Source organism: Priapulus caudatus, unplaced genomic scaffold, assembly GCF_000485595.1.
Source record: "Priapulus caudatus unplaced genomic scaffold, Priapulus_caudatus-5.0.1 Scaffold434, whole genome shotgun sequence".
Lineage (NCBI taxonomy): Eukaryota > Metazoa > Priapulida > Priapulimorpha > Priapulimorphida > Priapulidae > Priapulus > Priapulus caudatus.
In genome coordinates this window covers 144,513-161,106 of record NW_014577495.1, presented here as the reverse complement: position 1 = coordinate 161,106, position 16,594 = coordinate 144,513, and the positions used below count along the sequence as shown (strand labels likewise).

General features: G+C 41.8%; 2 protein-coding genes across 5 annotated transcripts in view; one reads left to right on the top strand and one right to left on the bottom strand.

Moving 5' to 3' along the window:
* Window positions 1-5,313, top strand: part of LOC106810345 — a 16,144-nt gene extending 10,831 nt beyond the window's left edge. For both annotated transcript variants that reach the window (XM_014813659.1, XM_014813660.1), the window contains exon 2: window positions 2,027-5,313. In XM_014813659.1, coding sequence (XP_014669145.1) covers window positions 2,480-4,729 — 2,250 coding nt within the window. In that variant the 5' untranslated portion in view covers window positions 2,027-2,479 and the 3' untranslated portion in view covers window positions 4,730-5,313. The remainder of the gene's footprint in view (window positions 1-2,026) is intronic.
* A 2,948-nt stretch (window positions 5,314-8,261) lies between these two features.
* Window positions 8,262-16,594, bottom strand: part of LOC106810347 — an 18,080-nt gene continuing 9,747 nt past the window's right edge. For 2 of the 3 annotated variants that reach the window (XM_014813661.1, XM_014813662.1), the window contains exons 2-3: window positions 16,168-16,299; window positions 8,262-8,784 (exon numbers count right to left, since the gene is read on the bottom strand). In XM_014813661.1, the coding sequence (XP_014669147.1) occupies window positions 8,540-8,784; window positions 16,168-16,299 (377 nt within the window). In that variant the 3' untranslated portion in view covers window positions 8,262-8,539. Of the gene's footprint in view, window positions 8,785-14,252; window positions 14,384-16,167; window positions 16,300-16,594 lie in introns of all 3 variants that reach the window. The other variant, XR_001394005.1, reaches the window with a different exon arrangement.

Genomic DNA, 16,594 nt, shown 5'->3' with positions numbered 1-16,594 from the left:
TGTCGTGTGTGTGGTGTGTGGCTGCGTGTAGTGCCGTTTGTCGTGTTCGTGTTCGCGTTTGGTTGTGTGAAGCTGTTGTGTGTGTGTCGTTGTTGCGTGTGCCCTTACTTTTAGAGCCTACTAGGCCAAGACAGCGCCGCACTTGTATATTATCGTCTAAAATTTCTTTTATTTACATATCGGAGCTTTTTTCGATTACTACAATATATAACGCGTAACGATCGATGTCGGGGTAACTCGTTCACACGTGCTCATGGACTCGACATCAATGAACACATCTATCTACACACACAGCTGCTGCTATACATTAACATATCTGCACTCTACTGCTACTTTTGAACATAACTGTACTTTACTCGCATATAGGGTTATACAGAGGTAAGGTACACGCTGAAGGTTTTCGTAAACGGTAGCACTTCCATTAACGTCCGTGTGCACTTATCGCTAGACTATCGATGCCCTCCATTTGAGTGGTATTACTTATTCAGTACTTTGAGTGGGACGCATGTTAGCTGCAGTAATATCGCTGCAATGAAAGTGGCGAAATAAGTGTTTTGTATGCAATTGCATGATTTTACAGAGCTATAAGCGCAAATTAGAAGGAACATACTGACAACAAAATGAAGTATTCTCTGTAGTAGTGGGGCAGCATTCCTCTTTCTTCACACACGCATATATACACACGCACACACCGCCCAGCAGACAACACAACCACACACATCCAAACACACACACACACACACACACACACACAACACACACACACACACACACACAACACACAACATCACACACAACAACTACACATCAACACACACCCACAGAACATTCTCCTCTGGACAACATATACACGAACACACACCAATCACTACACACACACACAATCAACAACACCAACACACAAACAAACACGCACGCACATGCGCACACTACACCACCACCACACAACACACACACCACCACCACACACACACACACACCACAACACACACACACTACACACAACACTCAACACACTACCACGCTCTCTCTTAATCTTCTCTCTCTCCTCTCCTCTCTCGCGCAAGCCAAGGCACACATCGACGCATATTTTTATAGTTTAATTCATTAACAATTTTTTTAAATTTAAAAGACTTATTCCACTTCGTTTTCAATTTTTTGATATTCCAAAATAATCCTCAGCATTTCTGGTGTGAGTTCCTCTGAATGTCAGCCAGAGAACATTTTTATTCTTTTTATACTTTTTTTTTTGCCTGGTTGTTGTAGCATATGACTCCTTCCATACATACATATGCATAGCATGATCGATAATTTTTATTTTTGCTTATTATATATTTTAAAATAATCGCCATTTTTTTCTTATTTTCTGCATCTTTCACACACACACACACACACACACACACAACAACACACCCACACACACACACACCACATACACACCACATACCCACCACATACACACGCACACGCACGCACGCACGCACACACACGCACACACGCGCGCACGCACGCACGCACACCCGCACACACACATGCCTGCTATACTGCATGATTCGCTCATAGAAAGATAGCACGGGGGAGTGAGCGCGTAACCGAATCTTTCCAAATATCTCGATTTATGTAGAGGACGCGTGTAATTTCTTGCTGGTTGTCTACGGCAGGCTTTCAGACTATCCCTGCATATATGTGGGTGCATGCGTATTATCGCCATTCCACTATCATTTGCCAAGGTGTGGTTATCATTTTCACAAATTTTTATGTATCATCTTTACCTAAGAATTGTACAGAGAGTTATAGCTTTCGAGATTCCATTAAAATTCGCAAAAAAAGGAAAAGAATTGTCCGGGTTGGGCGGTCCTATGTGAAGTCAGACGTGTTTATTTCCGGGAGACTTATTAGTATACACTATTAACTATTAGTATACACTATTAACTTTCCGATTACATGAGAACGAGCGTAGTTATAGTTACTAATAGAATACCTGTAATGCAGAAATGATTTGATGTCGTTTGTTCAATGTTTGCAGATGGGCTCCACGCATCTATACCGCTAGCAAGATGGAAAGCTCCCACACCGCCCTTACTAGCCCATTACTAGATTAACTAAGGCTGCGCCACCTACAGCCAAGTCTGCACCATCTCCAGCTAAGTGTGCACCACCACCAGCTAAGTGTGACCACCCACAGCTAACCAAGTCTGCGCCATAACCAACTGAGTCTGCACCACCCCCAGCTAAGTCTGCATCATCACCAGTCAATGCTGCACCACCCACAGCTAAGGCTGCACCACCCGCAGCTAAGGCTGCACCACCACCAGTCAAGGCTGCACCACCCACAGCTAAGGCTGCACCACCCACAGCTAAGGTTGCACCACCCACAGCTAAGTCTGCACCATCACCAGTCAAGGCTGCACCACCACCAGCCAAGCCTGCACCAACAACCTCATAAAATCTTCCGGTCAAAAACTCGCTAACGGCTACCATGGGTAACACTCAAGCAGCCAACACCTCGGATACTCCAGACGTCAACGACGAATTACTCGAAGCCGCTGGCTCGGGCGACATCGACCGAGGCATCGCTGCGCTCGCCCACGGCGCGTCTACAGAAGCGAACGACGAGTACGGCAGAACGGCGCTGATACGAGCGGCAAGGAGCGGCCACTCCGACACCGTCACCACGCTACTCATCGCCGGCGCCGATCTAGAAGCGAGCGGCAGAAACAACTGGACGTCGCTAACGTACGCCGCACGCGGCGGTCACGGCGAGACGCTAGCGGCGTTGCTAGCCGCCGGAGCGCGTCTGGAAGCGGTGGACAACGCCGGCGCGACGGCGCTCATGTACGCGGCGTTCGCCGGACACGCCGACGTCGTCCGGGAGCTGCTGGCGGCCGGAGCGCGGCTGGAGGCGAGGGACAGCGCTGGCAGTACGGCGCTGATGTACGCGGCGAACGGCGGGAGCGCGGACGCCGTTACGCTGCTGCTGAGCGCCGGAGCCAACGCCGAAGCGGTCGAGAACGAAGGCAGGACGGCGCTGATGCACGCCGCTGGTTGCGCTCACGGAGACACCGTCGCCGCGCTGGTGGCGGCCGGCGCCGACATCGAGGCGATGGACAACGACGGCGGTACGGTGCTACTGCACGCGACCTTTGCGGGTTGCCCGGACGTAGTCGGTGCGTTGTTGAGAGCCGGAGCGGGGCACCAGCCGGGCGAGGCACGTCGAGCCTACAGCATCGCCACCTGCGCTGCCCGCAGACTCACGCACAACGACAGATACAGGACGACGGCGGGCGATTTGCTGGCGCACATGCACTTCCGTCCGTTGGCCGACGATTGTTTTTGCGACGTGGAAACTGTGTCGACGTTGTCGACGCGCGACGATGTAATTAGTGTGACGTCATCTGAGCAGGTTAGCAGCGTGCGCTCGCTCGCGGATGTGTGGGAGCTGGAAGGTGTCGGCAGGTTGAAGTATCCCGCTGTATGCACACAGATACGGTTCGCTGTGCTTGGGTTAATAGAGCGAGTGTGCGAGGAGATTTCTGCGACAGCTCCAGATTTCGCCTGCAAGCCCGTGCTTGTCGGTAGCACGGCTAACCATACCCAAGCTGGGTTGCCAGACGGGTACGACTTTATGTTTGAATTAGAAAAACTTACGGGTAAGGTATCGATCGAAGAAACAGTGAAAGCCGGTGTAGTTACAGTTAATGATGGTAGTCGTTCTCTCTCAGTCGATCTCAATGAGCAATTCGTTAATGTCTTGTGCCCAGCTTTAGCCAAGGTAATGAAAAGTGCCGCTTTGAATTTATTAAAATTCTCTAGGACATCACGTGTAGTGAAATGGAATAAAGTTTGTACGCAGTTTAATTTCGTATATGTCGCAGGCAAAGCGTACAATAACCTTCCATTATCCGTAGATATCACGCCATCTATCCATGTGTCGGGCAAACCAGCGGGTGCGACTGACCGATTCCCTGCTGACTACCATTACCACGTAGTCCCGAAACACGTAGTGGGCTCCGACGAATACTGGTTAATATGTAGTGCGAAGGCCGAGAGTTTGCTTATTACTGAGTTTCCTCCAGTCTTTCGACAAGCTCTCGTTGTAGCAAAAGCTTTACTATATCCGCGCATTCTCGTTTCCGATGACAATATACAACGTGTGTTAAATGGTGAGCCTGTAATGAAAGGTGAAAACGCATGTCTATCTGTGTTGCGTAAATCTAACATCGATATCATTCGACTGTTTATTGCAACTCGGTATAAACCTAAGATTCTGATCGACTCGCATATTTTGAAGTTATCTCTGCTTCATGTGCAATCCACAATGTCACCCGATGACTCATCATCACCTGAAAAACTGTCTGAAATAGTTCGTCAACTATTCATGTTCATAGAAGCATGTCAAACTAAAGGGGAATTGAAACATCCACTCATTCCCTCTATTGATGTTTTCGCAGAAGATAAAGGTAAGCTCATCGAACACGTGCCAGCGGGATATTTGAGAATGAAAGCTGTGAAAGCGGTACTAGCCCGTCTAGAAGACGGTCCGCTGGTAAGTAACAGCGGACTGCTGCAGCTTAGTGCTGAGGAGGTGTGGCAGCAGATGCAACATTCGGTCATGTCGGAGTTACCTGACGAGGCTGAGAATATTCGTGTTTCGTTTACACAGGTCTGGAATCTATTGTGTGATATATATGATAAGACGGAGCAAGTGTCTGATGGTAAAACCCAGTAGGTATCTATTAATGGTAAATGTGCGTCACCGCATGTATTTAGTTGCTACTTGATATGTGCTTTATGGAGCGAGATGTTACGGCATATATACGTGGAAATCTCGATATATTAGGTTGAAAAATCGTGAGCTTTATAGAATATAATAAATTAATATTATCGATATTAGAATGATAATATAGATATTATAGAGCTATGAGAAAGATTTGACTAATCAAAAGTATAAATTAATGCAGCCGTACAGGAGCGATAACGGTGGTAGTGGTAGTGTAGTAGTAGTAGTAGTAGTAGTAGGCTTAGTAGTAGTAGTAGTAGTAGTAGTAGTAGTAGTAACGGCAGCGGAAACAAGTAGTAGTATACTAGTATACGATGTTCATGATATCACTATTGAGCCTAATTAATATGTAAATAATTGTTATCGTATAATAACTCTGACTGATAATATAACTGATTCTCTACGCGTGGATGCCATCGTGTTGTTCCATTTCGTCAGTATTACATATTTTGAAACACATTTTGTAATGCCCCAAATAAATTTGTGTGTGGAAGCTGTTATTCTTACAAATATATGTACTTCTTACAAATATATGTATTGTTATTCTTAAAAATTTATACAAACATATGTAGGCCCCTATTTGGTTTATCGCATGCAATCTGTCACACGGTGGCGCTGGGTGTTCCTGCCGGAAGTGCGCGTACGCGCGTGCATTGGTAACGCACTGATCTCAATATATGTACCAAGATATAGTATGTAGTTAGTATAATTATAAGTTATTTTATAGAGATCAGTGGGTGAATGTCATTTCTACTCGTAGTTCTAGATTCTCCCACTACTTCCGGCTAGTAGCGGTAGAAGGTAGAAATGACGTTTACAGTTATACGATACATTACGAATTACAATATTAAATTAGAAAAATGAAACGTAAAAGAATTTATCACGCCAATTTGGATTCGAACCTGCCATCTCTCTGCCTTTACCAACTCTTTATGACGTCCACGACGCTATCCACTAAAGCTATTTAAGCAATCGCGCGGGAATCGCGCACAGTGGGGAAATTTCACTTGCGCTATCGCCTAGGGGATAGCGTCGTGGACGTCATAGGGGGGATTGGTAAAGGCAAAGAGATGGCAGGTTCAAATCTCAGTGGGGTGATATATTATTTTTCGTTATATTTTTTTCATTCAATATTGTAATTCCTAATGTCCTTAATGTCATTGTGTTTGTATATATCTATGTTAAACAGCTAAGAAGAAAAGTAGAATGGAGCAGTGAAACACCGAATTGACATTATAAAACTATTAATTGCAATGTAAAAATAAGAAAAAGAGTCCTCTAAATAACTACTTTTAAATGTTCTACATACACAGCAACACTGTAGTCAGTTTATTTTTCGGTTTATTTCTATTTATTGGAATATTTTTTACAAACGCCACTAAAATTCTGCACGCGCAGAAGAAACAGAGGCTGAAAGCTCAGCATCGGTTAGTGATGCTACGTAGTGAGAAAATATAGAACTACGAGGACATTTGCCATATTGCATTGGTAACACCACTGAGCTATAATTATATAATAACATCATGTTACAGCTCAGTTGTTATATACAGCTCAGTGATTGGATATATCATTTTGTGCAATTTTGGGTTGTGTATCCATGCAGTGATGGAATTTGTATACATAGGTGGTTTATCCATTCATTTTGTTGACACAATTCAAAATAACGCCTCCTTTAAAAATTTCCGCATTAAAAATACACTCGGTCCATTTATTAGAAATCAATGAGAGTTCAAGATGAAGTTGCAAGTAGTATTTATTTTTACACATCAACCAACTAAGAAGGCGTAAAAGAGATTTTATACTATAGCGTTACACACGACAGTTGTACCGGGCGAACGTTATTATAAGAGGGTTACGTAACAACAAAACAACAAAAATGTAAACTGTTGTTTTTGCACAGCGGCGTGCGTGCGATGAAATTGTATGTTGCAGAGGAGCACTTGAACGGCGTTTACAGGAAATTATTAGTAATGATAGACGAATGAGAGTAGAAAAACATTAAGATTTTGGTAGTAAATACGTTGCATGATTATTTACCATCATTTTATTATTGAACGTTTCAAGTGCCCGTAGTAGGCCTATACCATAGATATTGGCTATATACACAGGTACCGGTATATAATGATATCTATATGAGCTATACCACGATGTGGAGGAGCAGAAAGGGGAGATGGTGGAGTGAAGAAACATTTGCACGGAATAAAAAAAATACTTGAACGGAGATAAAATGTTTTGACAATCTTTTGCTAATACACAGTTGCTAATACGAAGTGTAACCAGTCTTATACAGACTATATGCTAACTCAGTATATTTAGTAAATATTATATGCTATTATATATGCGATTATAATGCTATTATAATGCTATTATAATGCTATTATATATGCTATATCGTATCAGGAGTTAATGAGACAAATTGTCTCAATTGCTCAAATTGTCTCAAAATTGTCTCAAATTGTCTCATTAACTCCTGATCGTATGTTAGTTTGTAACGAATTTGTTAGTTGTAACGATTGCGTTTTTTTAGCTAGTTACATTAATACTATCAAAGGCATAATAAGTGACGCAATTTTTGGGGAGCATTGGTAGCCTCTGGGGGGGGGGCAAGGGGGCAGCTGCCCCCAAGATTTTGTACCAAAATTAAAAAATAAGCTTAGCTAATAATAGCGGAGCACCATATTTAAGGACAAATGGTAACCCATCGACCTCATTTCTGATGGTTCGTCCGCGCGTCCGTCCCGTGCCGCCGTGCCGTGCCGTGCCGTGCGGGAACCCTCTGGTACCACTAGCGAAGTACGCAGCGATTCATACAAGGAGCCTTCTTAGCTGAGTGGTTAGAGCACTGGTCTTGTTCAATCCCCAGATGGGGCTGAAGTATTTTATTTCCCCTGGTCTTATTCTTTAATTTATACAATGTTTGAGCAATTACGTTCTAACATTCTTATCGTACTTAATTAAATTTAATTAAATTTAATTGTTTTTATAACGTATTCTGCTCACGCTACCCTGGCCGTGAGTCACGTCAGTGCATAGCACAACCATGGAGGAGATAAACATAAATGAGCAACTCCTTTTACTCGTTCAAAATCACCCAGAATTGTACGATGTAGGCAGCAAGACCTGCAAAGATGTGCAAAGACGCGAGAATGTTTGGAGCGAGATAGGAGAGATTATGGGGGAAATTGCTAAGAAATAAGTGGAAAATACTGATTTTAGTTGTTGCTTTACAGTTTACAGGTACAGTACACAATCTTAAATAAAATAATCCGAACCCCTTGCTTTTGGGACCAGACATGTTTGGCAATTGCGTTCACGTTCGGGAGCTCCGCTTTTAGGCAGAGTCTAAATCTTATATTCGTAAATAACCCTAACGTGATTTTTTTGGTCACTTATCTCAGTCAGAAAGCCTTGTCTCAGACTCATCCCTACCAAACTATGGACGTCGATCAAGAGCTGCACCCGTCGCTCATCATTACACAGTTGAGTCATGAAATTTTGCACACACCCCCTCTAGGAATTTGCTCAGCCTACGGCACTGGATGTAATTACTCCAGGTGTGAATAATAATAGGCTAGCGTTCTAATATTATTCACTCCTGATTATACTATATCTACATATCTCCGTGTATAGTGTCACGCCAACGTGATTTCCGGTGCTGATTTAGCTGGTGTGTTGTCATCGTATACGCAGACTGTCACTCCGGTTTGACACACGTAAAAGAGCATTAGTGTTTTGGCTTCCTAAACGACAGCATCACTTTCAATTACCTGCCGCCGCTGCCGCCGCTGCTACTGCTGCCAGAAACAGCAGCCACAGACCGGGAGCAACCGTGGCGGCGGCGACGTTGCCGATATCGTCAACGGGTTTATTGTTGCAGCCGTCGCCGTCGCACGTGGTGAAGCACAGCTGTAGCGTGATGTTCGGCTCGCCGGGGAAATCGATCGTCTCGCTGCTGCACACGTACTCGATGCTTACGCTAAGGCAGTCCCGTATCACGAGCCTTCCTGCAATTATATATATGTATGTATGTATGTATGTATGTATGTATGTATGTATGTATGTATGTATGTATGTATGTATGTATGTATGTATGTATGTATGTATGTATGTATGTATGTATGTATGTATGTATGTACTGTTGCCTGTAGTTGTGTGGCGTTTGGTGGCTTGTGTGTGTGTGCTCGTGTGGTGTGGTGTGGCGTGTGCGTGTGCGTGTGCGCTAGTGCTGTGGCGAAGTCGTTGTGCGTGTGCGTGTGCGTGCCGTTGCGCGTGTGCTGCGGTGGTAGTGTGTGGTGTGCGCGCGTGCTGCGGTGGTGTGTGTGTGGGGTGTGTGTGTGTGTGTGGTGTGTTGTGTGTGCGCGCGTGTGCGTGTGTGTGTGTGTGTATGTGTGTGTGTATGTATTGTATGTATGTATGTATGTATGTATGTAGTATGTATGTATGTATGTATGTATGTATGTATGTATGTATGTATGTACGTACGTACGTAGTACGTATGTATGTAATGTATGTATGTATGTATTGTTATGTATGTATGTATGTATGTATGTATGTATGTATGTATATCAAGAGTGCATAATAGAGATGAATATATATACATATATATATGATGAATATATATATATATAATATATAATAATATGTAATATGTATATGTGTATATGTGTATATGTATATGTATATATGTAATATGTAATAATGTATAATATATAATATATATGATATATATATATATGATGAATATATATATATATTATATATATATATATATATAAACAAAGTCAAATGATAGAATAAGGGTGTTTTTAACAAGCTTTCGAGATTACATCTCTTCGTCAGGTCAGCAGACATTAGAATAGAATCCTGACCTGATAAAGACATGAAATCTCGAAAGTTTGATATATATATATATATATATATATATATATACCTATGATATATATGAATATGTAGCAATGGGCTTGTTCGTCAGCGCCATATATTGTTTATAGAGAGGGTGTTAGTGTGATGGCAGTGGTGTGACAGCAGAGCACGTACATCAATATTGATATCTAATATATAATATAGTATAATACTGTAAAATCCTTTTTTTCGTAGATTTCGTGGGTCCATCAATCCACAAATTTATGTACCCAACGAAATATTATGTGCATATGTCAATTGCTGGTTCCGGAGTGGAGGTCACGAATTTAAAAACCCACGAACATGTATTTTTCATTAAAACACCGAAAATAGGAACCCACGAAAATAAGTGACTTTACATTAACGTATATATACGTGCTCTGGTTCTAGTGACAGCCATGGATGGATAGATTTATTTATGGCCTATCTGTAGTGCCATAGATAGCCTATCTATAGCTTTGGTGGTGGTTTCGCCGAGCTAAGCTGCCTTTACTATGAATTTGTTAAGTTTACATCGTGCACGTCTTTTTCTATTTGTTACTCTTGATGAAGTGCTCGCAAGAGCTGAACACTTCCTGAAGCAACGAACCTATCCGTCGAGGAGAGATAACCACCACGCCCCTTCCTTGCTTTTTTTTGCTAGGACGGCAGGGCCGTAGCTAGCCGGGGGCACAGGGGCAGTCCCCCCCCCCCAGAAAAAGTAGATACAATCAAGAGCGTATAAAGAAGGAGAGCGTACAACGGTGAAATGGTGAAACCATGTTGCAGTATTAGTCGAATTAAAAAACTTTTCCCGTTTTATTTTGACGATTCTTTGCGGTATTATTGATCAGCTGTCCTACCTTGTTAATATAAAACAAACCGCTTGTCCCTACGATGCTCCTACGCTGATATAATGAGTGAAAATCTGGTATTTTCGCCGAAAAACGACTCGAGATCAGTGTTTACTGCGACTGTCTCTCGCTTTGTGGCCAGTGTATTGCTTCCGGTCGCCGCTGTGTAGCGCTATGGTAACGCTGACTCACGTCAGTACTACAGAGATTACTATACATCCAGCGTGAGGTGGGCACAGGTGGGGGTCATCACTATGACAATCAATAACAGACGTCATTTATTCCATTTGTCAATCACTGACGGAAACACGCGAGGTTTCCCGAAGTTATCTCAAAGCGAGAGACAGTCGCAGTCAGCAGGTATCTCGAGTCGGTTTTCGGCGAAAATACCAGAAACCGCTCATTATCTCAGCGTAGGGGCATCGTAGGGACATGCGGTTTGTTTTATATTAACAAGGTAGGACAGCTGATCAATAATACTGCAATCGTCAAAATAAAACGGAGAAAGTTTATTAATTCGACTAATACTGCAACATGGTTTCAGCATTTCACCGTTGTACGCTCTCCTTCTTTATACGCTCTTGATACAATACATGGTCAAAGGCGATAACCTTCCCAGAAGACACCGTGTACATGGCTTTGCCCCCTCCCAGGAAAATGGATTAGCTACACTTCTGGACGGCCTACAGTTCACCCTGCTGATGCCGAGCTTTCTAGCGTTTTAACATTTTATGGTTTATACGTATTTTTAGATAACAAAATTTCCAACTCTGCGGCATTTCCTTGCCGAGCATTGTCTTTTACAAGCGTCCTATCACAACAAAGCTTGGCTAGAATTTTAAAATCATGCATGTATGTCTGCGAAAAATAACCGTTTATCATTCATCGGTTAATGTGTTAAATCTAACGTGAAACTACCGCCGTATCGCTTTTAACCAGATTCTCTTGCTTTTGTAAATCATTTATAGTTGACTAATTTCTGTGTGTAAATATCCCAAAAGAATCGCAATATAATAAACATATGTATGTATGCTGTATATAACGTATAAATGAATGCACTGTCCACGAGCTCAACATCATCATCATCATCATCATCATCATCATCATCATCATCATCATTTCTCTCTCGCACGCGCACGCGCGCTCTCTCTTGCTCTCTCTCTCTCTCTCTCTCTCTCTCTCTCTCTCTCTCTCTCTCTCTCTCTCTCTCTCTCTCTCTTGCTCTCTCCTCTTGCTCTCCTCTCTCTCTCTCTCTTGCTCTCTCTCTCTCTCTCTCTCTCTTTTTCTCTCTCTCTCCTCTCTCTCTTTCTCGCTCTCTCTGCCCTATCTCTCTCTCTCTCGCATTAGCATTCATAACACAGCCGAATCAACCAGTTCACCGTCACCGTCACCGTCACCGGCACCGTCACCGTCACCGTCGCCGTCACCGTCACCGTCGCCGTCACCGTCACCGTCACCGTCACTGGCACAGTCAACCGTGCACGCCATGCTCGAGCAATACGCGATATTTTTCTATTGGAGACGCAGTCTGACTATAGCGGTGCCGATAAACGCAAGCTGATACCTGTGATGATGAGATATGAGGAGATGGATGTATCCTTACGTGTTACTGTATAAGGAATTAGCTAATCTGTCCAGTAATGATCTACGACCCATAACTCGGTGCCTGCGGCTACTCTCTCTTTCTCTCTCTCTCTCTCTCTCTCTCTTTCTACATATATATCAGGGGTTACTAATGACAAATTTGTCATTATTAACCTCTGATATATATATATATATATATATATACTCAGAGCGCGTATAGCAATAGAGCACGATCGTTCAATCACCATGTTCAGCCATTAAATAACTGGATGGTGCGGACTCCAACCGGGTCCGTCTGTCGCAGTCTTCAGTCTGCATCGCCTGATCGCGTTCACACGTACCGCAAAACCCAGTTTCGAGCGCGTATACGACGTACGAAGCGTGGCCTTGAGTTATACAGCGTTCGCACATATAATTTGGACTAAATGTATCGCCGTATAAGCTAGACAAGTCGTTAGCGCAGTGAGCTTATATTTCATAATCTGCGCTTGTTGTTTTATTTCTGGGGTAGGTTTCACGAAGCGTAGACCTAATTAACTTTAATCATGATTAAGTTAATTACAATATTTAATTCTACTCTACTCTACTAGTGGAGCAAATCCTACTACTACTCATAATTAGTTGCTAGTACTTGTAGTAGTATGTAGGTAGTACTAGTATATTAAGTACGCTGCAGATTTTACAATTGGAAATTTTTACTTCAATTTTTTCCCAAGGAAATTTAAATGATCTAAGTTTAGCTGTACTAATTTAGTCATTATAATTGCAAATTAATTCCTTTTCATGTACCGAATTCGCAGATACTTTTGGCGTTGTCCGCCATTTTAAATACAGTGTAATTCATGTTTAAGTCGGCTAATTATGTGATTAGTAAAATATGTACTTAAATCGCTTCGTGAAACAGGGGCCGGTTTCACGAAGCGTGATTAACTTTAATTATGATTAAATCACTAATCATACTTAACATCCTGTAATTATGATTAGTTAATCATACTTAAAAATCTGTTTCACGAAGCGATTTAATTAAGTACATATTTAACTAATCACATAATTAGCCGACATTGAATTACACTGTATTTAAAATGGCGGACAACGCCAAAAGTATCTGCAAATTTGGTACATGAAAAGGAATTAATTTGCAATTATAATGACTAAATTAGTACAGCTAATCTTAGATAATTAAAATTTTCTTGGGAAAAAATTGAAGTAAAATTTCCAATTGTAAAATCTGCAGCGTAGGCCCTACTTAATATACTAGTACTACCCAAGGCCGTACACAGTAAATTTTCAGTGGGGGGCAAATTTTCAGTGGGGTGGCAGTAGATGAGAGAAGACTTAGACCAGAGCGAGCTACCCCTGGAAACGTTGTTATGACCCCGCTGGATGTTGCAAATTTAAATTTCTGGGGTGGGGGGCAAGTGCCCCCCCCTGCCCCTCCCCGTTATGTACGGCCATAGTACTACCTACATACTACTTCTAGTACTAGCAACTAATTAATTATGATTAGTGGATTTAATCATGCTCCTGAGTAGAATTAAATATTGTTATTAACTTAATCATGATTAAAGTTAATTACGCTTTGTGAAACAGTCACTTTAATTTAAGTACGGGAAGTTAATCATGATGAGTGATTTAATCATGAGTAAATACTTAAGTACGCTTCGTGAAACCGGCCCCTGATTTTTAAGTATGATTAATCATAATTACAAGAGGGTAATTATGATTAGTGATTTAATCATAATTAAAGTTAATCACGCTTTGTGAAACCGGCCCCGGCGTGTATAGCGTGCGCCTTTTGGACTATTGTTGTGGCCATTGTTATTGTTGTTGTTGTTGTTGTTGTGGCCATTGTGGCCATGGCTAAGTTGTTTTGTTGGCCATTGTATAGTCGGAGTTTTATGATGGATCAACGGAGGCTTAATTTAATATAATATACATTATATATAATAGCCTTATGCTTGCAGTTGTTGCAGCTGCAAGCCCAGTTGGTATTGATGAGCATTATTTCACACGATGAGGTTGGAAATGTAATTGGTCGCCTGTCATCAGTAAGGGCACGATAATCAGCGTAATTTCATACGGCAGTACAGTGTCCATAAGCATAGCTGTACAAGATTGAGGAGAATTCATGCACTGCCTACTCGTCTTCATACCTGTCTGCTCAGCATGGTTTGACAGATGTATACAATCAATCGGACATACAATCTGTCGAATCCTGTTTAGTTTGTCTCGGAAGTTGTCGCCCGTCCTGGCTTCAAACCCCATGTCTGCGAGTCGTTTTGATCTATATTTTCAAAAACAACTTTATTTCTTATCATGTCATGCAGTTGGCGCTGAATTTCCTCGCTGTCCCATATATCGATAGCGCATTTAACTTCGACATCGTGAAATGTAGCCCCACGGTCAGGCATTTTAAATACATAATAAATAAATAATTACGAAATGACAATTGCCAATGCTTCAAATACGCTCGATAACATATTAACGCAACGCGGGTAATAGGTACCGGAAGCAGATAAATGTCATGTCGTGTTTGTCCTTCCGCCTATGCAGTTGTTTACACGTTCGCTATACGCGTATATCTATACGAAGTACGTACGAAACGCACCTTTTTTGTCAGTATATATAGCTATACGCGTTTTGAACTGAGTATAGCTATACGTAGTCGTTCATAGTACGTACGAAACTGGATTTTAGCTACGTGTGAACGCGACATGATCTGTATATAATATTATTGTTTATTATTATTATATAATTATATATAATTATAATGACATTGTTATATAAGTTAACATGTAACATGTGATTGTTAATTGTTACATTGTTACATGTGGTATGCAGCTCAGTCTAGCAGCATGACCACTAGCATGCATGCATTAGACTGTTTTCTGTCGGCAAGGATAACACCGAAATGAAACACACATGAGTCTTTATACAAATTATGAGATGATTTCTATTAAAAATGTCGTTGTAATTCATTTTATTATATTAAGCACTCAGAATAGTGTATCAAAAATCTAATAATTACAGGCTGTCGTTAAATTACCTGTAATTAATCTGTCATATAGCCGGGCAGATTTTAATTGCAGGAAATTGTTCAGCTGTTCAACACTGTTATTTTTAGTTTAAGCTGTACGGGCTCTCAGAAAACCAGCCAGCGCTGCAAAGGCCGATGTTTGCTGATATATAGATATTTGCTGATCCACACGCGCGCACACACACACGCACGCACGCACGCACGCACGCACGCACGCACACACACATACACACACAAACACACACACACACACACACACACACATACACACACTAGCACTGACTATTTGAATAATTGAAGGCGCTTTTTTCCTACTATACGCCTACAATGAAGGGTTTACCACATGTTTAAGCAAGAATAAAACATAAGTGCTTATTACAGAATGAGTGCAAACCCTAGCAGAGACGCTCACGTAGTGTTTCATGAATAAATGAAAAGTGCAACATTCAATATATTCTAACCGTCATGAATAACCTTGTTGAGAAACGACATGGGAAGCGTTAGAGATTTTTCTTTTAACTTGTGCAAAAGTGAATAGGCCCTACTGTGTGTATATTTAAGAAATGTTTGGATTTACACGTGCACTAAAACCTATTTCTTAAATGTTGAAACACGCGCATAACAGATGTTTTTATTAAAATAAATTGTTTATATACAAATGCATAATATTTGACGATAGCATATGTATCCAAATTGTGTGCAATAGCTGTGTGTACTGTTTGCGTAATATATAATTGCGATATTAACTTGAAAAGTCCACAAAGTATTGCATTCATTGTTATTTCATAACTACGGGTTTGCCAATATTTTATAGATAATAGGAAAAATGGTGAGCCACGGTGAGTGTTCGTGCTCTGTTGATATATATAGGATATATATATAGGTTATATAATAGATGCTATCAGGAGTGAATAATAATAGATAGATCTATTATTATTCACTCCTGGTGCTATCATATGCTACATAATTATCACTTATCATCGCTACACACTAATCCACATACCGGTTAATATACAAGTGCTGCTACATACCGGTTGCAAGGTTTCCAACTGACGTCACGCAATGTTTGGCACTCGCATGGTTGCCATGACAGAGTGTCGCTGGGATGTCTCCTTTTTCACAATGTCTTCCTAGCTGACATTGCACGCAGCGTAGCGCCAACGCTGCGAAAGCAAATACGTGCAAAATTGAAAAAAATCTCTCTCTCTCTCTCTCCCTCGCTCTTTCTCGCTGTCTCTCTCTCTCTCTCTCTCTCTCTCTCTCTCTCGCGCGCGCGCTGTCTTTCTATCTATCTCTCTCCGCAGCGTAGCGCCAACGCTGCGAAAGCAAATACGTGCAAAATTGAAAAAAATCTCTCTCTCTCTCTCTCCCTCGCTCTTTCTCGCTGTCTCTCTCTCTCTCTCTCTCTCTCTCTCTCTCTCTCTCGCGCGCGCGCTGTCTTTCTATCTATCTCTCTCT